The sequence below is a fragment of the Poecilia mexicana genome, unplaced genomic scaffold, assembly GCF_051168715.1.
Source record: "Poecilia mexicana isolate PSO_F unplaced genomic scaffold, ASM5116871v1 scaffold_5, whole genome shotgun sequence".
Classification (NCBI taxonomy): domain Eukaryota; kingdom Metazoa; phylum Chordata; class Actinopteri; order Cyprinodontiformes; family Poeciliidae; genus Poecilia; species Poecilia mexicana.
The window spans coordinates 3792690-3815891 of record NW_028263374.1 but is presented as its reverse complement, the minus strand read 5'-3'; the positions used below and the strand labels follow the sequence as shown (position 1 = coordinate 3815891).

Genomic DNA, 23202 nt, shown 5'->3' with positions numbered 1-23202 from the left:
AGTTTCCCATCAACTTTCGCAGCAGGCCGGTGTGAGCGCAGACAGACCAACAGGAAAGTGTGTAATGAATCTTCTCTGTTTTTATGAATGAGGCCGTTGGACATGTTTCATTTCCAGCTCTGAGGAGACACTAAGTGCTTGTCTCATCTTGTTTTGCATTAAACAAGACGCTTCTCTTGCTATCACCTTTGCACCAACACATTTCCCAACAACATGTCTGCTCTCTAGTGACTATACAGTAAAACTGATTGATCAGGATTTAATGAAAACACTGATGTAAAAATTCTGTTCTGATGTAAAATTTTAAAATATTTGCATCAGATGCTATATTATCTGCAAAACAATGGATGGATTGTGACACTTTGACCTGCTTCACACTGCAGGCAAAATGCAGATTTTTTTCTAAATCAGATATTTTTCAGTCAGGTTTGAGCCGCTCATTTTTTTTTATGAGTGTCATTAAGCCCCATTTATTATTTTTATTGCACCAATTGTCAGATGTCGTCTCAAGATATTCTACAAACACAATGTAAGTTTTACACATACATAGTGAGATCAGTTCATCCAAAACGTTGAATACGTTTCAGTTTTATTCTAATTACAAATGAAGTTAAAATTACTACAAATATTGAACAGAAAGGGTTTTCTACACAGAGAAACTCACCAGATTGCATCAGGTATTTTCCTTCTCTTTTATGCTTGGAGCTGCAGAAGTGAATGACTCACTATAAAAATCTGTTTTTTACACTAAAACAAACGCAGCGTGTCATTTATGTCTGACGTTTATCATTTACTTAACACAGTAACTCCAAGTTCCTACTTTTTCCTCTGCCTCCCTTCCATCCATCCTCTCTGCTCCCGTCGGAGAACATGAGATCCGTTCTAATGGAAAGAGCCGCTCGCGTCGTCAGCAGCTCTGGAAACCCGTCTCTGGCTGATGGGAGAGGAAAGGTGGCGGGTTTGATTGAGTGTGACTGGATCGGGCAGTTGTTTGTTTTGCAGTGCAGGTGACGGGCGGAGACTTAAATTTGTTTTCTGCTGCTGTGCTCCTGTTTCCTGCTTCCTGTCTCATTCGGGGGGGAATGACAGTCTTTGAAGTAGGAAGCTCCAGAGACATCGTTACAGAAAAAAGATGTCACGAATTTTGTAGAGAGTAGAAACAGCAGAGTTACTTTTCCTCAGTCTGGCATTCTGGTGAAATGTATTTGGAGGGGGAGAAAAAATATTTTAGAATGAATAAAACCACAACGATTTTGAGAAATGAGGCAAAGCTCAATCAGGCAGCTGTTACAGACGACTTCAGATTCACCCATCAGTCTGCAAGTCTGAGACTCTTTGACTTTTGGCTTTGCTCAGTCAAATATCAGACTTTCTGACTGTGCGTGAGTCCTGACAGCGACCCAACCAGCATTTCCTGTTGCTGGTTGGTCCGCAGAAGGACTCGACACCATGCCTGTGAGATGCAGGAGAGGCTGTGTGTTTGTGGGTGCGTGTGTGTGTGTGTGTGTAATGTGTGTGTGCGCTCCAGCCCGGTGTTATCTGCCGCCTCCGCAGAGATGAGCGCGTCCCTGCGGCGTAAAGAGTCGACACAGTCGTCCTCCTGCTCTGACCCACGGAGCGTTCCACATAACTCTTCAGAGAACACAGAGTTAATTGCAGCAGTGTTAAATGAATTTATGCTTCATTGCACGCTTAGCTGCACAGTGCCATTAAAAGTGCTCTCAGGTTGTCGCAACCGTATGAAAACAAGAGATCAAAGTTCTAGTTACACCATTAATTAAGATTGGTAAAATTATTAAAACACAATGGCTGTTCATAAATGTTACGTCAAAATCTTACAGTAAAAGTTATAAAATGTTACATTATGTGTTGAGAAATAGACTGGCTGTGGAAGTGGCTCCGCAATGACTAACTTACACTGAACAATGAAAATAGTTGAGCCAACTTAATTGAATTGCTTCAATTGGAAACACTAAGTTTGTCCAACTGAATTTAAGTTGAGTTCACTTGACAAATTTAAGCCAAATCATTTAATTTACTGCTAAGTGACAGTAAACTAAATGCAGCAATAAGTCACCTAAAGAACTTGTCTATTAAACAGGGTTTAAACTGCAGGAACATAAAATCTTACCAAGTCATTTTGATCTAGTTTCTAGTACAAATATCTTAGTAATCTTAAAATAAGACAACAACAAAAAAGCTTGTAAGTAAGTTTTCAGCAAGATGTAAGAGCTTGTTTTAATCAATAATTCCTTAATATTGATGAAAAAGTTCCAGTTCCACTGACAGATTATTTCACTTATAACATGGCATTTTTCCCATGCTGCCTTTAGTCCCACCAACGCCTCAGTGACTTTTGGCAGCGTTGTGTGCGGCCGTGTGTTCAGGTATCCTCACTTTCTTTGCCAGAGTGGGAAAAGTCGTTTGGCTTCCTGCAGCGGCTCATTAATCACCGTTAGCATCCTTTGTTACATACAGCTGGAAGGTCAGGATAGATTGATTAAAAGCCAAAACCGCCGTGAGAGGAAATCAGACGAGTCGGAATTATTTGTCGGTTCAAGTTGAGGCGTTTCGGCTGACCTTGTGCTCTGGGGGGGTTACGTGACTGCGTTCACAGAGCAGGAGGAGGAGGAAGAGGAGGAGGAAGGCTGGTGGTGACTCCCGAGCTCAAGGGCGCAAACGACAAACAACAGAAGAGACCGTGCGCATTGTTACCGCCGTGAGTCGTCTTCTCCAGATGTTTGCAGCAGCGGCTTTAAATTTCAGTCGCCATTTTAATCAAAGTGCGTCAGACTGCTCTCTCTCTCGCTCTCCTGCAGAAGCGTAGCTTCAAGTGGATGGAACGAATTACCACGTCGTGCTGTGAGGTGGAGTGTGACTTAACAGCCACAGGGAATTATCAAGAGGATGAGAAGGGTTTTCTCCTCTCTCTATCCTGGCCGGAAAACTTTTAATTACGCTCTCGTCCTCCTGCAGAGCTCTTACAGACAAAACCCAAACGGACCAAACACGTAACGAGCGTTGTTTTACCAGATCTCAAACCACAGCGAGGATGACAACGGGTTGCTGGAGCAAATGTTGCTCCTTGGTTCTCCCAAGAATGAGATATTTTAAAGCTTTGAAGTGTAGTGACAGTGATCTGATGTTCCAAAGATAGAACGGCATCTGCATGGCTTTTAGCCTCTGTGCATTCTGGTTCATGTTAAAGACAGCAACTCCAGCTGGCTTAGTCTAATCAGCTGGGAATCTGGGTCACCAGTTTCAAAGAACATCCCATCTCTTCTGCTTCCTTTTTTCACACTTACTTTGAAAGTGTCAACCCGCGTACGACAATGCAGACTGATTATTTCAGCTTTGGGTTTCTGTTAGCGCTAACAGGCTCTTGTCTTTTTCCGTCCGTCATTCTGCAGTAAAGTTTGTTTGTTTATTAGGATTCCCATTGCTGGTGTCCTCATTATAAAAAAAAGATAAACAAAAGCAGTCACACACACTTAACATAAAGTGGTTGCCAGAAAAGCTGGAATGAAATGAGGCTTTCATCTTTGATTCATTAGGTTTTATGATTTCATCAACCAGTGGTGCACCGATTGCAGTTTTCTGGTTGATTGCCGATTACTGATCTGTAAAAACACTGAGCTGCTGATTCCGATTTTGAACAATGCCAATTTATTTTGTCTGAAATGTCTAAATATAGCAAGAAAGCGCTGAGTTGGCAACAGTGGAGTGAATATTAACTACAAACATGCAGACATGACCTGGTGGGCGGAGTTAAAGGTCAAACCTTTAACATCTGTTGATTTTTAGACCTTTCCTGAGATAGATAAGATTGGCTTCACATGTATCGGCCGATCACCAAGCCCAAAATTAAGGAAATCAGTGCATCCCTGTCATCCACTGATTTTTGCTAATTTTGCTCGGCATTTCATAGGATTCATAGCACTAAATACCTTAACAAAACACAACTGTCTCTGTTTTTTTTTTTTTTTTTCTGTGACAGTGGGATACCTGGGAAGAAGTGTGGCTCCATCGTCTTCACAGCCGAGGAGCTCAGCAACTGCAGGGTTTGTATTTAATCATAAACTCATAAACTCACAGCTACTCTTGTGTAAAAATAAAAATGAATCTAACACGGTGTCAGGAAGGTAGTCACCTCAGTCTAAATTCATGTTAGTCACGCTCCGGTTTCAATTTTGAACTTTACGAAGGGAATTTAATTGACTGTGTGGAGTCTTCAGAATAATTGTCAGAGAAGGCAGGATTAATTAATACTCTTCCTTCGCGATATTGGAGACAGATCCTCATACATTATTTAGTCATTTTAAGCATAAATGTTTCTGCTATGCGTTACCAATAATTAGCCACAAAAGGAGAGACGTGTGTGACACAAACCGGCTCACGATGGTGTCTAATGCTGTGTAGGTCTAATTTGCCCCAGTTCTGGATTCGGTGATGAATCACAGAGTCTAAAGTTCAAAAGGACGTAGATTTAGAAAAGTAACTTTTTTTTTAAAGAATGATATTGTGTTCTTTTAATCCGTTTTTAACGATTTCAGGATGGTAATGAAAGTTTGAACTATTTCAACTCTGGAGTTTCTTGCTGTGCAAAAGGCCTGAAAACGAGCCTTGTTCTCTCAGGACATAGCCACCATGCAGTTCTGTGCCAACAAGCTGGATAAAAAGGATTTCTTTGGCAAGTCCGATCCTTTCCTTGTCTTCTATCGGAGCAATGAAGATGGAACGTAAGTACATTTTTATCTACTGTCTGTTCGGCCTTCAGCCAACACCACTGAGCTTCAGGAAGTTTTTGTTTTTTCTATCTTGTTACTTAAAGCTAATAAAAATACCAGATCTCTCTGCTGAATCTACCCCAACGGCATTCTTGAGCATTCCCACAGCCACATTATGAACTAAGATAAACTTATCACATGGTTCCTTATAACTTTAACTTACTTCTTTGCTTAAAACGGATTCACTTGTTTGACCTCTGTGCTAAATGTCCTGCTTGTTGTTACCAGGTTCACAATTTGCCACAAGACTGAGGTGATCAAGAACAATCTGAACCCTGTCTGGCAGTCATTCACCATCCCTGTTCGAGCTCTTTGTAACGGTGACTACGACAGGTAAAAAAAACTTAACTTTGACAGATCTACCATTCGGCTCCATGTATGCGGGTGTCCTGAAACATCAGAGCCCCGTTCAGAAAGCAGGTTAACAAACCCTGAGTAGACGGCAGATACTCTGAATGAACTTACCCAGCCCTGTGATGCTCACAACATGAGACATCAGCAAGGTAACTCAGTTCTGAGTCAAGTTACCCCCTGAATTCAGAGTGAGTGCGAGTCCTCATCAGTGGAACAGAGATGACGTGATTCACCATGGCGACGGGAGAAGAAAAGAAAAGAAAAGAAAAGCTGAAAGACTGATGATGTTCTGATGATGTTCTGGTTTGAACCGTCTGACAGCGTGTGATTCTGTGGCAGGTCAGAATAATGCCAGCAGTCGGCTGTGAAGTTCATCTTGGGCCAGTGCTGGTGTTATTGGGACTGTCACAGAAGAAAACTTCACCAGCAAACTGCTCATATCACACTCACTATGTGAAGGTTTTGATTCTTCCTCAAAGGAAATGGAGGTATGCTTTATCTCTGTGGCACAAGGAAAAGCATGATGATGACTTCATGTGTCATCCAGTCCTATTTTTATTGAATTACCTTAAAGGGGCAGGGGATCAGTAAGAGCTTCTTTTCTGAACCTCGTAATAACAATCATCTGTTTCACTATGATCACTGTTTTGTGGACTGTGGAGCACGATAATCACAAGAGCACAGGACAAACACACACCTTAGGAATGTTGGAAAGTTACATATTTTAGATTATCAAACAAGTTCTAACTCTTGGCAAAGAAAACTTGAATATGTGCAAAATGATGTTTCACAAAGATCTGACTATGATCTTCATGAGACTGTTTTAGGAAAACAGAGTTTCTTCACTTAGAGGCGTCTTCAAATTCAACTAATGCAGGACATCTTTTCCTGCCCACAGCCATCACTATCTATAATAACTCTGAAGAATTTGAATTAATATGAGTTACATTTAATTTCCCATTGGGATCAATAAAGTATTTTTGAATTTAGAATTTTTTGAAATTTCTTTTTATAAAATAAAAAACAAAATCTATGGAAATCCACCCAGAGGAGAAAAACTCATTTCCCTTGATGTGTGTACTGCTCAGCTCTCACTCTCAGTGGCGGCATTGGATTTATTTGAATCCCAGCTTTGGTTACTGACTGTGGTTCTGTTTCCGTTATGGTTCTGTTCAGTAGATTTGCTTACAGTGTTTTGTTTATTTGTTTAGTGTGACGTAAAAATCTCAACGCTAATCCTAATCCTGTTACCATAGTTAAAACTTGATGCTAAGAGCTGAATCTTTGTGTTTTAGCTCAGTTGGTTCACAAATACAGCTCAGTAACCAATAACCATTTATCACTGATTGGTTTTTAGCTTGGCCCCCCTTCTCCATTATTCGACCACATCCATATTGAAATACATTTAATGGATCTAATGGTCTTAACAGGAAGAGGCACAGTCTGTGTCTGTCTGTCATCTTTATCTGTCGTGTTTCCTGTCTCTAGATTTCTTTCACACAATATTTTTCTTATTGTTAGGATTCATGCCTCGGTCTCAGTAATCAAAACAGACGTTTTCACATTGATCGGACTCTGATCCGTCACCATCAAATTCAATGAAGGTGACGTCATTTGAACGTGTCCTCACAGTGTTATTATTAAAGGATAAAAAGCGTCTAAAGAAAAGTTAACTTTCTAACTAAAAGTGCCTCCTGCTTTTTGATCTTTCTCTCTGCTGTTTCTTCTTCTCCCTTTTATTTTCTCTCCTATCTGTGAATCTCACCTCGGCTCCCTCGTCTCGCCTCCCTCCAGGACAGTGAAGGTAGACGTTTATGACTGGGACAGAGATGGGAGGTAAATTCTCTTGTTCACCGTCTCTCGCCTTTCTTTTGTCCATTTCATTTTCAGGCTCCACTCAGAGCACCTCAAATGTCACACCAATTTCGTCTAACCCAGGGCGTCTCATTATAGCAGATGGATCGCTGCGCTCGCCTGGCAAATGCCGCGTAGCGATTCAAAAGTTGTGCGTGGAGGTTGTCGCTGAGAGAACGGGAAGACAGAACGCGGTTTGGCTCTTTTTCTCACTGGTGCTGGGATGCTGTAGGGGCTCTCCTCTCACTTTATTGGTTTTAATTAAAAGATTTGCGGGGGTTTCCGGCCCGCTGACTACACGTCTCGGCTTGTCATAATTTGTAGTCTTTTGTGTCTGAATTTCAAAATGTTCTTAGGTTCTTTAAAGTCATGAAGTAAATATTGGTAGAGTCACGGTAAAACAGAAAACATGTGGCAGTCGTGAGCAGAGTTGGGCAGTAACTAGTTACATTTACTCAATTACATTTACTTGAGTAATTTTGTTGAAAAAAATTATTTTTGCTAGGCTGTACTTTTTACTTTTGCTTGAGTCACTTTTATTATGAAATTGTACTCTTACCTGAGTACAATTTTTAGGTCGTCTACTCACCTCTGGTCATGAGTGCATATTAACATCATCAGATCTTTATCAGATTAGGTAAGACCCAATTTAAATGTACATTTTATGTTGTTGTTGCTTTTAGTAACTTGATGACAAAGTGGAAAAAAACAAAAAAATGGCCTCTTTGTTCAATCAAGGAAGGGACCGACTGACTGATCACTTGTAACATTACCACATAACAGAATGAAAGGATTTACGGTGGATGTTTTTACATTCTTTTCTTTAAAAAACAAACAAAAAAAAACAATCATAACAAAGCATGCCAGGTTTTTTTATTAACAAAAAATGTTAAAGCTGATTTCTATGACATGACGGGTTAGGGTTAAAAGTTTGTAACATAAAAGAAGTGATTGCATAAAACCGTCTTCCATTCAGTAGATTCACCTTCGGCCACAGTCAACAGACGCTGCAGTTTTACTGCCAAGCTGTTCAACGTCTCTCTGCCTTTTCAAATCCAGCCACAAATTCTCCATGGGAATGAGGTCTGGGCTTTGACTAGGCCACTCTGGGTCAAACCATTTCAGTGCAGCTGCAGCCGGACTTTTCGGGTCTTTGTCCTCCTGGAAAATAAATGTTCTCTGAAGCTGTAGTTCTCTTGCAGACAGACCCAAATTGTCCTACAGGATTTTCTCATATTCTGCCATTAATTTTACCTTCTGCCATTGCAAGCCTACCAGCTTCACGATGGGGATGATGTTTGAAGTGAAGTGCTGGTATCTGTGTCCTCCAAACACAAAATCTGATGCTGAACTTTGGTTTCATCCGACCAAAGAACTCTCTAGTCCAGCCTTGATCTGAGTTTTCTTCCACAGCGGGTTTTCTCATTGCCTCTGCCCCCACAAAGAACCAGGACGACAGTTATTGTCATCATTTGCTGAAGCTCCTTGTGCGTCGTCATGGTGATCTGGAGTCCTCTCTTACAGGTTTTCACATGGCTGCTCAGTTTGTGAGGACAGCCTGATGTAGGCAGATTTAGACATTTCTTATGAAACTTTTTTTTCCCTTTTTTTTGTCAGTCATGACTTCATCGGAGAGTTTACCACCAGCTACAGGGAACTGTCCAGAGGCCAAAGCCAGTTCAATGTCTATGAGGTAAGCTGTGTAAGGAGAAATAAAAAAAAAAACAGTTTCCGACTTAGTCAGAATGTGAAATACATGAAATATCTCGTCTCTCTTATTGAGAGTCAGAGTTTTAACATTGTCTCTGGAGCTTTGCGCTGCAGCACTAGTTCCTTTATTATTTATTCTTTTCAGTGATTGCTGTGTTCCTTCTTCCTTTTGAGTTGAGATCATGAGAATAACATCCAAACCTCAACCTAACTACTTCAGTCACTGAGAACCTTGAGTTAGCTGATTGTTATGGTCAGTAACCAGGCTAACATCAATAAATGCTAACAATGTGCATCTCTGGTTTTAATACTTTCAAACATAGAAACAATGTGTTAGCTCACATCATTGGTTGAAATAATGGCTTCAGATCAGACGCCTATATTTGAGCAGCTGCCATATTGGATTCTAAGTTTGGGTTGATCCAAAATCGGTTCTTAAAATTTCAGAGTGCGTTTGGCTAAACTTTTCCTATTTGGAACTTGAACTTTAAAATCTACAAGAATAACAGGAAAATGTGACAAAGATTTTAGGTCTGACACAATAATACATTTTGCTTGACGATAAACTGTCCCAGAAGTTATTGCGATAAACGATATCGCAGTTTTGAGACTATTTTCAAGTAATTTATTGATAATAACATTTTTTTTAGTAGTTGAAATTGACCTGACAAAAAGAAGACAAAAAAAATAGATTTGTACATCACTGAGCTAGTTTTACTGCCTGTTATGTATTGCATATGAACAGACTGAGTTAAATGATATTCAAAAAGCTCGAACCTTGGAATGTAAGTAATGTTTCTCATATTATTTATATATATATATATATATATATATATATATATATATATATATATATTTTTTTTTTTTTTTTTTTTTTTTTTTTTTTTTTTTTTTTTCTCTGAAGACAACATGATGTGGACATTAACAGATGCACTGAAGGTTCTGCAAAATCTACGCACTCTTGTGTAAATAACTGTTACTTTTGTGTTGCTTGGTTTAGGTTTTGAATCCTAAAAAGAAAGGAAAAAAGAAGAAATATGTCAATTCAGGGACGGTAAGACCAACTTGACTGTTTTTCACTACTGGATGCCAACATATATTACTGAACAACACTCCTGGCTGCATGGACTTTTATCCAAGTAATAAAAATATATTTGCAAGGCCCCTGACTGGGACGTTTCTCTCGTCTCGTACCGTCTCGCCGTTATTGTTCCTTTCTCCTCTATTTTCCATCATCTCCCCTTTCTCCATCTTTAAGGTGACTCTCCTGTCATTTAAAGTGGAGTCGGAACACACATTTGTCGACTACATCAGAGGAGGGTAAGAGCGTGGTCACAGATGTTTCACAGAGGCATGGAGGGACCTATAGAAAGATGAAATTAACAGAGGTTTTTATTATTGCATGACGGTTGAAATGTGACAAAGATAAGTATAAAATACATGATTCTCAAGCATCACTAAGTACAATAAAAGATTTAGTGAGGATGTTAAGGTATGGCTTTCTGAAACTCAAATCTAGCACTTGGTGTAGTGCAAGAGAACGCCACTAGGGGGAGAAATAGAGGTTCAAGCGTAAATTGGAAAGGAACCTTAATTGTCACTTCATCTCCAGTGTGAGGTTCATGATGTGTTGCCATCTGATAGTCAAGTTAGTCTGGGTTTTTATAAAAATGGGGTTAAGACTACGGGATCTGTAAATTTAAACTGATTCACGAACTGGAACTATGACAGCATCTACAACTATGAGGTTGTTGGTTAGGCCAGAGGGATTTCCAGAGGGTGACCCAGTTAGCAAAGCCAAAAGTGAGGCTGAGGGACATGACAGTGTGCTTCCAGATGACACCAAGGTGTGCAGATGGAATGATAACAGGAAGTGACTTTAATTATGTTAGATAAAATCACTAACATAGCGATTTTAGCTATAAAATTGAAAATTAGGTAGACAGATCAGGCCATAGAACTTACATTACTGAAGTATATTTTGTCTGACTGGATGTTTTGCCGTTCCACTGAATAGTACAGATAACTGAATGTAATAATTAGAAATAGAATATTTGGAAAAGAATACAGGTAGACTTTGAAACAAGGCAAGATGTTCATCTTATCAGTATTTATTCTCCCAATCAAAGAGAGAGGGAGGGAACCCCATTTCTGAAAGTCTTTTGTAAAACCAATATCTTGTGTCTTGTGCCAGGACACAACTGAATTTCACAGTGGCAATAGACTTCACTGCGTCCAATGGTAAGATGCTTCACATTCACACACGCAGAACATTTTGAATAATCTCTTGTAACTGTTTCATAGAAAACATAGTCTAATCTTAGAGATAACATTAGAAATATCCAGGCTGTGTAATGTTACACTTGATTGTGTAATATTGTTTGAAGTAATTATCAACCTTGTTGCTACTAATCAGGCATACTTGAACATCCGTAGCAACATGGCGATTGGTTGGTAGAGGAAAAAAAACGGTGGGTGGGTGGGGTGTATTGTTTAAATTTTTATTTTTTTTAGATATATATCATGTATAAAATATCTTTCCCTCATGAAAAACATATCAAGAGTTTTGTTTTAACTCATTGATAGATGTGTGGCAGCCATTTGGTGGCGCCTTAACATCCTCTCATACGATGCTCCACCTATTTACCCAAAGCTCCGCCTCTGAGCTTCAGGCCCCACCCCCACACCGCTCCACCAGACTAGCGGCAGCAGCAATTAGCAAACACCTGGTGGAACTGGTCGTTACACAAACGGCAGCGCTCCTAAGAGAGGCTGCAAGGCATCAATGGACGACACGGAGAAGCATCGTTATGACGACGTGCTGAGCGGGGGAGTGTCACAACGGGTAGGAGGTTCTTAAAGAGACAGAGGCCAATTTCAAGACGTCAGAAATGCTACATCAAATTTCTTTTAAGTTGTCTTTGATATATACAACATCTTCATAAAAAACTGAACACAGTAAGATAGTTACCTGATTGTGGTATTAACTGGGCTGATTATTCATAAAAGCAGATAATAAAGTATTTGCTGGCAATGGTATCATTTTGGGTTTTATAAGTGAATATAGTTTGGGGCAGAGACTTTTTTATTTTTATTTATTGTTACATCACTTGTAAGACCGAAAGCTTTTTCATGACATCAACTTTAAGAGTCATAATACATTTTAAATACTGCATTTCCTTTATGAGCAGAGATGTTTTTCCGTACATGCATATTGGCTTTTCATTCCATAGGAAATCCATCCCAGCCCACTTCTCTGCACTACATGAGTCCATACCAGATGAACGCGTATGCCATGGCCCTCAAGGCTGTGGGGGAGATCATTCAGGATTACGACAGTGACAAGCTCTTCCCTGCATACGGCTTTGGGGCTAAACTACCTCCAGATGGCAAGATCTCCCATGGCTTCCCACTGGTAAGACAGATGTCTGGACACAGCCACGGTTTGGTCTCATTTGGTTCATTGAGTTTTAAGTTATATTTTTCCATATTTTGTATTTATGAAAGACTAAAAAAAAAATAAAAATAAAAATCTGCAATTACAAAATTCCTTTTGAGACTTTGTCTCTCTGACTTTAACTTTACAAATACTTTTGCACCAAAAATACTTCCATAGCAAATGCTCTCATTAGGGCTGCAGCTAACAATTGTTTTAATAATGGATTTATCTGTTGATTATTCTCATGATTAATTGAGAAAGCATTTTGAACGTATATTAGAAATACATTAAAAGAGGTGAACAAACAGTTCAACTCTTTTTTTAAATAAAATTTTAAAAGATTTGCCTAAAAAGTGACAACATAGATTTCCTTTAGCGAATGCTCGATTGTTTGTAGCAAAGGATTCATCTCCAGCTAAAAAATAAAAAATTAAAAATACATATAAAAAACTCTTTTCTGTTTGACTTGACATCAGCACCAGGTAGGACTGATCTGATGAATCTGATGATTATGTTTTGGATGGACCAATTAATAACTAGAGAGCAAAATGCTTAATATTAGACTTATTTATAGGAATTGAACCAGGTGAAGATAAAACTATTCCACATGAGGAATTCTGGGTAGACAAAGTCTGTTTTTGTTTTGTTTTGTTTTTTTTACTTTAAAGGCAAAATGTATATATTTTTGTGCATTTAAAGTGTATTTACAGCCCTGACTGTTTCTTCAGTAAAATTATTTCTTTCTTTTTTTTTTCTTTTTTTTTTTGCTTGTGTACTCCAGTTAACAATTACTAGATTAGTTGACGACTATTTCAATAATCATTTAATCACTTTTATGAAGCGTTGTAGCTCACGCGAACAGAGAGCAAACTCCACTCACACTGGAACCCAACTCAACGACAGAATCACAAAAACAAAAAATATTAACATTTCTATTTAGGTAGAAAAAAAATCAAATGGCATGACTAAGCAGAAAGCGACAGGAACGCCTGGTTTTCTCATGCGTAAACAGATTTTGTTTGTTTGTTTGTTTGTTTTTCTCTTTTTCAGAATTCTAACACAGAAAATCCGAACTGTGTGGGGATCGAAGGCGTGCTGGAGGCTTACTTTCACACCCTGCGAACCGTCCAGCTGTACGGCCCGACCAACTTCGCTCCGGTCATTAACCAGGTGGCTCGGTGAGACTAACACCTGCTATACGGATTAAAATGCGCATCGTAATAGCAGTAGCAAAAAAAATGATAGAAAAATAACCTTCAATATAATGGTTAAAAGCAATAATAAAACAGAAATGTAGCAAGAATATCAAAAGTAAATTGAAACAAAGGACAACTTGTGTATAAGATTATCTAAAAACATTCCAATTAACGGCCTGTACAGATGTGTGTAACAGGATAATTTAACACAAAAAGGTTAATTTAGCATTAATAGGGCTTTAAGACGTGGTCTCTATTTTTGGGACATGTAGTAGTGATGATGATAGACAGCAGTATTTTACCAGAAGGATCTAATTCAAGGTTTTTTTCCAGGATTAAAAGGATCAATGACAGTTTTCCTCATAACCCTGAAAGCCTTTATGTGTCACCATTTAGCCAATGCTATTGTCAGATACCAACTGAACCGATGCTGCCTTTGATTTTGAGCAGTGCGATCGGCTGATATTTATATGTGGAGCCGATCTTTTCTTCCAATCTTATCTACCTCAGCAAAGGTCTAACAATGAACCACCAGGCCAGGCCATGTCTGCGCATTTGCAGCTGACAATAGTCACTGCTACCAACTGAGCAACTTTCTTGCCATACTTAGCAACATTTCAGACGAAAAATGTTTGGAATCGGCAGGTTAAGTTTTTTTAAAACTCAGTAATCTGCAATCGACCAAAAACCTGCAATTGGTGCATCACTAATTTATAGCTTGAAGCCTGGACATGGGATTTAGGTTTTTAGGAATCACTAATGTCTTCCTCTATTTTCAAATTCCATTAAGCTTTCTAACTGAGCTTTAAGACACCCGTGGTTTGGGATTAGCCTGGTGAAATAGGTGAATATTGACATCTGTGCAGCTCTGTGTGCTTGAATCAAGTTTTTGTCCTAATTCCTGTGTTTTATGACATCAGGTGCGCCGCAGAAGTGACGGATGGCTCACAGTACTTTGTGCTGCTGATGATCACAGATGGCGTCATCTCAGACATGGCTCAAACTAAAGAGGCGGTTGTCAATGTGAGCATGATCAACTCTGTTCTTTAAACTCTCTTGTTTAAGTGCTACTAGAACGATGTTAAGTTTTCAAGCAAAACTGAGTGATGAGTTGACTTTTTGGTTTGAAATGTTCTCTTTCAAAGTATCTGATAATGACATGGCACCATATCACTAAATATAGATTGAAATCTTAGAATGAATAAATAATTTACATGCACATCGCATACTACAGCATTTTATTCAGAGAAATAAAACGTACTGCTTGAACAATTGGTTCATTTGAAGACAGAAAACTTATTCCAAAACACAATATTTGGGACGTAGGTCTGACATTAGCTGATTCTCAAAGGTCCAGTAGAATTTAGCCTGTTTGTTCAGAGTTACACTTCCATCATACATTAGATTGGCATCTGATTCAGCCAGCTGTTGATAGTGTAAATGATCAAATACTCCACGTTTTGCAAGCTACTAAAGTTGTATAACTGTAAACATTTTCCAACCGTTCATCTAAATGCTCTTACTGGACCAGGGATGGAAATCTACTGTCTTTTTTTTTTTTCCACCAGCTGCCACTGGTGGCATCTTCCATGTTTCTTCTGGGTAACACTTTATTTGAAAGGGGGTGAATAAGACTGTCATAAGCATGACATAACACCTGTCATAAACATGAATAAGCCTTCATGAATATTTATGACTGTTGTCATAAAGTGTCATTCGGTAAATTATGACACTTTTAATACAAAGTTGACATTATTCAAAATGTCTTTGTTATGACAACTTATCATTAACCAAGACATCATGATGTGACATAAATTTGTCATAATACTAGTCATAATTATTACACTAGCAAAAGATTTAACAAAACAATGATAAATATTTCCACTCCCTGAAATAAAGCAAAACAAGTAGGACAAGCAATAAAGATTTCACTAAGCTTTATTACACTGTCAAATGATTTAATAACAGACTCATTAACAATTTTTTTACACCAACTAAAGTGGAACAAATAGCACCAGTTATGAAGAAGTCATTAAGTGTCATTAATATTAACTTTTACCTCAAGTAAAGTGAAACAAGTAACAACAATTATAAAGATGTAATTTAGTATTACAGTGTCAAATGCAAAGCTAACAGAGTTATTGATATTAAGTCTTACCTCAAGTGAAGTGAAACACACTGGAGAACCTATAACTACCATCATAGCTGTAGAACAAACCCTTTGTACATTGGAATAAAACAAAAGATAACAGAGGGTTTAACGTCTGGTCAGTATATTGTTACTCTGAAATGCTGATTGAAAACTAAAACAGAATTACTTATTCTTTAACTTAAGAAAATAGGTTCTTTCAACAGTAACATTTTTTGCTTCGATTATGTCAGCCATCTCCTTCGTAATAGTCTTCCTGTAATGCTCTGAAAACAGGAGATCTTCTTCTTGTCTTCATTTCCTGGAAGCAGGTCTTTGAAGGTGCCCAGAAATGCTCAGAAATTACAGCTGTTCTTGCAATAGTTAATCATGGCGAAAGCCTTTTCTTGAATTCAAACTTGGTGAATCTCTTCTGGACATTCTCATAGTCGGTGATGACTCAATTCATTGTGGTCACTTAAAAAAAAGAACAAAAACAAAAAACGATGTCATTTATTTAAATATAATTTATTTAAATACCATCCCCTTGCTGTCAGAATGGTAGACTGGCAGACAAATGCCTAATTAACATGACTGGTGGTCATAAAGTGCAATACAATTATTTCTTAATACAAGTAGCATAATAAATGGGGCATGAAGCTAATTTTTAAAGTTTAATCGGTAATATTTTTATAACAAATTTATGTCAGATCAAGATGTCTTGGTTAATGACAAGTTGTCATAACAAAGACATTTTCAATAATGTCAACTTTGTATTAAAAATGTCATGATTTACTGAATGACACTTTATGACAACAGTCATAAATGTTCATGATTGATGTTCATAACAGGTGTTATGTCATGTTTATGACAGTGTCATGACAGTCTTATTCACCCTCCTTCAAATAAAGTGTTACCTTCTTCTGTTTGAAGTTGTCATAACATGTAAATTTAAAGCTGGACCAAAATGCAGATGAGATCTTGGAGTGAGTATGACGACAGGATTTACTGAAAAAGACAAAAAAAACCCTATAAAACAGTAGCAGGGGAAACGGGACGTCAAACTGGAAGCGAGAAGCACGACAGACAAGATTAACCAAATACGAGTTTGATTTAATGTCTTTGAGTTTAGAGGCGTAACTCTGACTCTGTGCGGATTGTATGTTCACATCTTGTTTTAATAGTGACTAAAGTTTCTGGGTTGTATCATCATCGTTCCAGCTTGGAAAATGAACATCGTCAACGATTAATTTAAAAAGCCAAGCAAAGAAAACATTAATGCCCATAAGTGTATAGGCTACCTGACCTGAAGGGAAGCAAAGACTTCTGATTGAGGTTTGATCAGGATCATTAAGGCTGTCTGACTCCATTAAGTATGAAGGAAGTGACAGAGCTCCGTAGGAGGGACTTTGACTAAGCCTTTCTTAGCCTGAGCTGTGAGGAGATTCTGCTGGATTAACGTTGTGTTTATCTTTTACTAGTTTTAACAGGGAAAAGGTCCAGGAGGACTGTTAAAAAGATATGTGGGAAAATGTTTGATATTAAAATGACACAACCATATTGTAATTTGTGTATAACCATGTCATGATAACAGATTTTGCTGGATGATAAACTGTACCATGAATTATTGTGATAAACGATAATATTGTTGTTTGAGACCATTTTCAAGCAAGATAACGATTATGGAGTAATATTGTAAGTTCAGCCTCTCAAAGACCAATGAAGTTTAATTTAAGAAGAAAAAAGGAAAACAAGAACTGGAAATAGAAAATATTGTAAACATTGAAAATAAAACACAGCAACCAAAGTTAATAAATTAAAAAGTAAAATGGATTATGAATCTCTGTAAACCAAATTGGCCTCAAAAAAGCTTTAATCATTAGAATGTAAATTATTGAGCTCATTTTAATTTATCATGCGATTAGCTGATTAATGACTTATTGTGACAGGCCTATTAAAGTATGTTAATACACACAACCAAAATTAGTTTTTCCTTTGGAATTAATCACGTACTTTGAGCTAAATTTAACTTTTGAGGTAAATTTTTGCAAACTTCTTCTTTGGTATGATCACTGTCTTCCTTCTGCTCCTTCCACAGGCAGCGTCGTTGCCCATGTCTCTCATCATCGTGGGAGTGGGCCCTGCTGAGTTCGACGGTAAGCATGCCTACGCCTGTGCGAACGGCGCTTCCTCAGCCGCTTAAAGCCGACAGAATCATTAGAAATGTCATCGTTTTACTGTAAATCCTCCATCCAGCATGTCTCAAATTGCTCCCGCTGTCAGTCATCCAGACCGTTTTTACAGAGGCTCTGGTTCAGACACAAGCAGACAAAATACCAGCCATGTAGAGAGCAAAAGCAAAACACAAACATATCTCCATGGATTACTCCAGAACATTAAGAGATGTTTTCTGTTTTGCAGCGTTGAAGAACAAAAACTGTCCAATTTGAGCTGCATTTATTTACAGATTGATTTCTGCTCCAGTTTCCTTCCAGTATCATGTGCCACCAGGAAACGTGGTAAAGCTACGCTGACCATGTAGTGGAAATCACACGCTGTAAAAAAAAAAAAAAAATGTCTCTAATTTATGGTAAAATGCCGTATAAATATGGATTTTACCGAATTTATACGGTAAAATTCTGGCAAGCACAACATTTTAGATGTTTTTTCTTTATTTTGTACAGTGTCTTATTCCAAACACAATTGGTTACCAAAGAGGTTTTAAAATGCAAATGAAGGATGCCTTAAGACTTTGGTGCAGTTCTTTGTCTCAGTCATCAGTTTTGCTGTTTTCTAAAAGCTGAAAACTGCTCTTTCTAAAAAAAAAAAAAAAAACATAAATCTCCCTCCCTGCTGTATTCGGTTGTTGCTGTTATATATATTCCTCAGTGCTATATTTGGCTCGGCCTGACGGTTTTGCAGATTGTTTCGCTGCCTCATGTGTGTCTAAGTTGGCGACTGTCGGCGCGTGAAGAGCTTCAAAAGCCGATGCGCGGCGTGGAAAAGAAGATGAATCACACGAGCCTCTAGTGAGTGGAGACGCCCTGAGCTGTAGTTCTGTTTGAATCGTCTACCTGGTTGAACAGCTCAGGTTGGAGCAAAGCCCTTCAGAGAGCACCGTGTGGGAATCTGCCTTTAAAATCTACAGTAGTTAAACCTTTTCATCCTCTTCCTGCATCTGATCGTCTCTCTGCTGCTTCGAACTCGTCTTCCAACCTGCAAAGTTACAACATCTGCACATTTCAGTGAATTAGAATGCGTCCCATTGAGTCTGAATAAATCTACCATTTAAAAGCAACAACCTTGAAGTGGGTATTAAACATATCCTTCTACGTTAAAACTGGTTTTTATTGTCCTAATCTTTAATGTTTCAGTTGCTGAGAGCAGATAATCGTCACGTTTAACAGAAGGGAGAGAAAGTCAAGTCAGGTTTATTTGTATCACAGATGTCAACAACAAGCACTTCGAAGTGCTTTACATGATAAAATCGACACAATGAACAAATAAACAACAACAAAAAAGAACATTACATTGGCAAAAAGGAGTAATAATGAACAGTCTGCACTGTCCTTAAGCCACCCCCCCTCCCCCGCAAAAAACCCCCCGCTTTGTCATTATATCTCTTTGGCAAAGTTCGTCAGAGAAAATGACGCTTTTAAAGATACAAGGAAAACAATCAGAAAGGACAACATCGGTCACAGAGAGCTTGGAAATATATATGACTAATAGTCCGGTCCAGAGTGTAGGACTGAGGTTAGTAAGTCTAAATGTTGGGACAATGATATGCTCAGATGGAGAGCTGGCTTTACAGTTATTGAGAGAGCAAGGGGAGGGGAGGTGAGGCTTGCAGGGTTTGAAGTGGCAGCATTATGGCTTTTCCAGGCACATTGTGCCATTTTTATAGCACAATCAAGTAACTATGTTACATTCAGTTGTTTTAAAAATGCAGTACGTATCAAATATAGCTTACAAGAAATTTAATTTCGCATTTAGGGCCTCTGTCTCTTTAAGAAGCTCCTGCTCTTTCTGACAACGTTAGTCTGTTAAGCCTTAACGTTCTCAGGAGCGTCGCACTGAGGAGCTCATGACTCCTTCATGACTCCATTAAGCTTCATTTAAAATGTATTTCCAGTGAATGTTAGTGCTGGACGCTTCACTGAGTGGAATAAAAAGATTCAGCTGGCGTACATGCTGCTGTTCGATTCGTCACGGCAACAGGAGGTTTCGTGCCTCGTCTCAGTGGACATGGCTCGAGCCACACGCCTGAACCCTTCAAACCTCTTGGCTCAGATCCTGTTGGTTTCCCCTTCTTTCTCTCTGTCCTGGCTGAGTCCTGAGCCTCTCCGTCCTCCGATCACATCCCTTTTTTCTCCATCCTTACCTTCCTGTTTCTGCGTGGACGAGCAATTCTACACAACCTGATTATGCTAATCCTCCTCCAATCTTATGAGATCTTCCCTTCCTGTGACCCATATTAGCTCTAATAAAGTTGTTTTGCAGGATATTCTCCTGCGTGCGGAATGGCCGACTTGTCGTCGATATGGAGTCTTTATTGATCCCTGGGGCTGCGTTCATGGATGATTAGCAGCCTGGTTTCATTCCGGACGTTTTGTTACGGCTTAACTACAACAGGGAAATTCACGAATTTGCTTGAAGACGACAGTAGTATCAGAATAATTATATAGCTCTGTATTTAAAGAGGTTGTATAACTCGCTTTTACTGTTTGATGGGTCAGATACACTCAAGACATAGTAACAGCAGCTCCTCACTGGGGGCCCAATTTCATTTTTTGTCATGGGCTCCAAAATTCCTGGCGGTGCCCCCGTGTGTTCATAAACAGTAACTGGACTAATAATTGCACTAATCATTTTTTTAAATAGTTATTTGTAGAAAAACTATTCAAAAGACTAATTTGCAACCATGTCATTATAAACCTTTTATCTCATATTGTTAAAAGGAACAGAATAATAATAATAAGGAACAGAAATATCTAATTTTTGTCTTCACTGGCCAACTTGGACTTTTTTGATGATTTTTTTTTCTTTGTATTGTTTTTGACCTCATTAAAGGACAGTCATTTTAATACTGCAGTATGTTCATTTGTCTGTAACAAAGTTCCAGTGCAGCTTCCTGTATTATGCCGTGTTTGTTGTTTGCAGCGATGGAGGAGCTGGATGGGGACGAAGTCAGAGTGTCCTCCAGGGGACGATTCGCCGAGAGAGACATCGTCCAGGTGATGAACATATTTCTTTTTCATTTTACTCCGTTAAATGCCTTGAGTACACTAAAGTATGCTAATAGGTTGTTATTATTATTGTTGTTGTTATTATTATTATTATTGTTTTCTTCCAGTTTGTTCCTTTCCGGGACTACATCGATCGGTCGGGTAACCAGGTCCTGAGCATGGCCCGGCTGGCCAAGGACGTCCTGGCAGAAATCCCCGATCAGCTGATGTCTTACATGAAGAGCCGAGGGATTGAAGCACGACCTCCGCAGCCCGCCACCTCTGACCCCACCTCTGACCCCACCAGCACTGGAACCGCAAAGCAGAACAACACTCGTCCCTGACTGAGGGCAACAAGCAGTGAAGAGCAGAAGTTAGCTTGAGCAAATGGCCGTGTGTATGTGTGTATGTGTGTCCCCTTCTGTGTGTATGTGTGTGTGTGTGTCCCCTTCTGTGTGTATGTGTGAGTGTGTGTGCAACTTCAGGGTTGGTTGGCATAAACCAAATCAGTAAACTGAGCCTAAAAGAGTGACGGCGCCTCTTTTCCATTTTCTACAACTACATCTGAGGTGTCAGGGTAAGAGGTCGAAACTTTTATTTCATTTTTTTTTTTTTTTTTTTTTTTTATGTGTTTTTTAAGGTCGGACTTCTTCAGCACCTACAAAGTGAAACATTCTGCCAGCGGATCACACAACTCAAATAATTCATTTTGTCCAGTTAAATGTCCGTCAGACTACAGGTCTGCAGCTGCTGCTGTCTCTGACTCCTGCAGAGCCTGAGACGCCTCCACTGGTTCAAGCAGCAGGACATTTGTCCTCGTCTGGATCGTTTCATCTCAGGGTATTCCGAACGTTTGACGCAAGCTAAAATCAAGGGAGTGAGGATCGCTTAGAGAGGCGTTGTCCTGCCTGGCTGCTGGTTTATCTCCGTTCATATCACACTGGTCAACAGCCAAAATAATTTTATGTTTGTTTTTTTTGTTTTTTTTGCAACTGTTTTAGGGTCGTTTTGATGAGCAGAATCCAAAAATCAGATTGGTTTTGCTTAATCAGGTCAACTTTCTGAACTATGGAGCAACATGAGTACCAAAATGCAGGACTTGTTCTCACATGTGGAGAATCTGATCAATGAGTGAAGAGCAGGAGGAGAGACTCCATCAGGACAGAAAAGAGACGGAGAATTTTACACAATGAAAACGAAATGTTCAATTTACATGTATTTACCCTCATAAATGTTTATTATTCACTTTACAGAAATCCAAGTTTGCAACATTTAATTAATACACTCTGTTGGAAAACTTTTTTATTCTCCTAAAACATTCTTTGGATGAGAAATATTAACAGAAATGAGCTGATAAAGTCACAGAAATGTCATCAATTTAGTCAGAAGATCAGATTTCTCTAAATCAAATTAGAATAAAAACCTGATTGAGAAAAATTGAGTCATTTTTGTATTCAGCTGTCCAAAATAATCCTAACTCAGTTGAAAAAAACATAGACAACTTCCAAAAAATATTTGTTTGTAACTCGGTGTTATTTATTGAGAAAATGAAAGCTGGGTATCAACCTTGGTCTCCCAAAGAATATTAAATGTTGACAGAACAGGAAACTTTGTATTCATGTAGGTAAATATAAAATCTGTTTTTTTATGATATCCAATTTGAAGTATAAATTAATATTTTTAATAAGACATTAATGTTTGTAGCCAGGTGAGTTATCCCAAAAAAGACAAAACAAAACAAAAACGATACAGTGCGTTATGTGAAACGGTGGTTGTTTAGATGCACCCTGGTATAATCTCCCAATCTAACCTAAAACCTACAGTTTGCAATATGTGTAAGGAAGCTTTTCACTTTTAATAAACTGCAAAAACACAAAATCTCACCAAGTATTTTTGTGTAGTTTTTAGTGCAAATATCTTAGTCCACATGAAATAAAAAAATAAATAACTTATAAGTAACTTTTCAGGAAGATATAGGAGCATGTTTTAAGTAAATAATTATTTAATAATGATGAAAGCAGATGATTTCACTAATAATATGGGAAAATGTCTTGTAAGTGAAGTAATCTGCCAGTGGGACTGGTAATTTCTTACTTTTGGGAGATCATCAATCAGCCGATACTTACATGTGAAGCTGATCTTATTTATCTCAGCAAACGTCTAAAAATCGACCTCTGTCCTCTTCTGTTCCCTCATGAGAGCTTTGACTGTTAGCTCCGCCCACCAGGTCATTTAGCAATACTCACCTCACTGTTGGAGACTCACTGACTTTCTTGCTATATATTGCTACATTTCAGACCAAAAAATAAATAAATAAATAATTGGTATCGTCCAAAATCAGAATTGACAGGTCAGGCTGTTTGAATATCGGTAATCTTTGAATATTGGCCAGAAAACTGCTATCAGTGCAAAACTAAGCATAATTGATTCTAGTCAGTGTGCTCATCAGATCAATATACTGTCTTTTTAGCTGTGCTGATGATTCAACACAGGTGGAATGAAGTTAGCG

General features: G+C 38.6%; 1 protein-coding gene across 1 annotated transcript; it reads left to right on the top strand.

The window, feature by feature from the left end:
• Window positions 1-3554: 3554 nt before the first annotated feature.
• Window positions 3555-22576, top strand: LOC106929324 (copine-9). Its single transcript, XM_088005354.1, has 13 exons — window positions 3555-4061; window positions 4636-4739; window positions 5016-5120; window positions 8613-8688; window positions 9706-9759; window positions 9964-10025; window positions 10900-10946; window positions 11939-12120; window positions 13195-13322; window positions 14261-14363; window positions 17567-17624; window positions 20629-20702; window positions 20822-22576. Exons 2-13 carry the CDS (start codon window positions 4648-4650, stop codon window positions 21035-21037), a joined length of 1197 nt encoding a protein of 398 aa, XP_087861480.1. The 5' UTR covers window positions 3555-4061; window positions 4636-4647; the 3' UTR covers window positions 21038-22576.
• The last annotated feature ends 626 nt before the right edge of the window (window positions 22577-23202 follow it).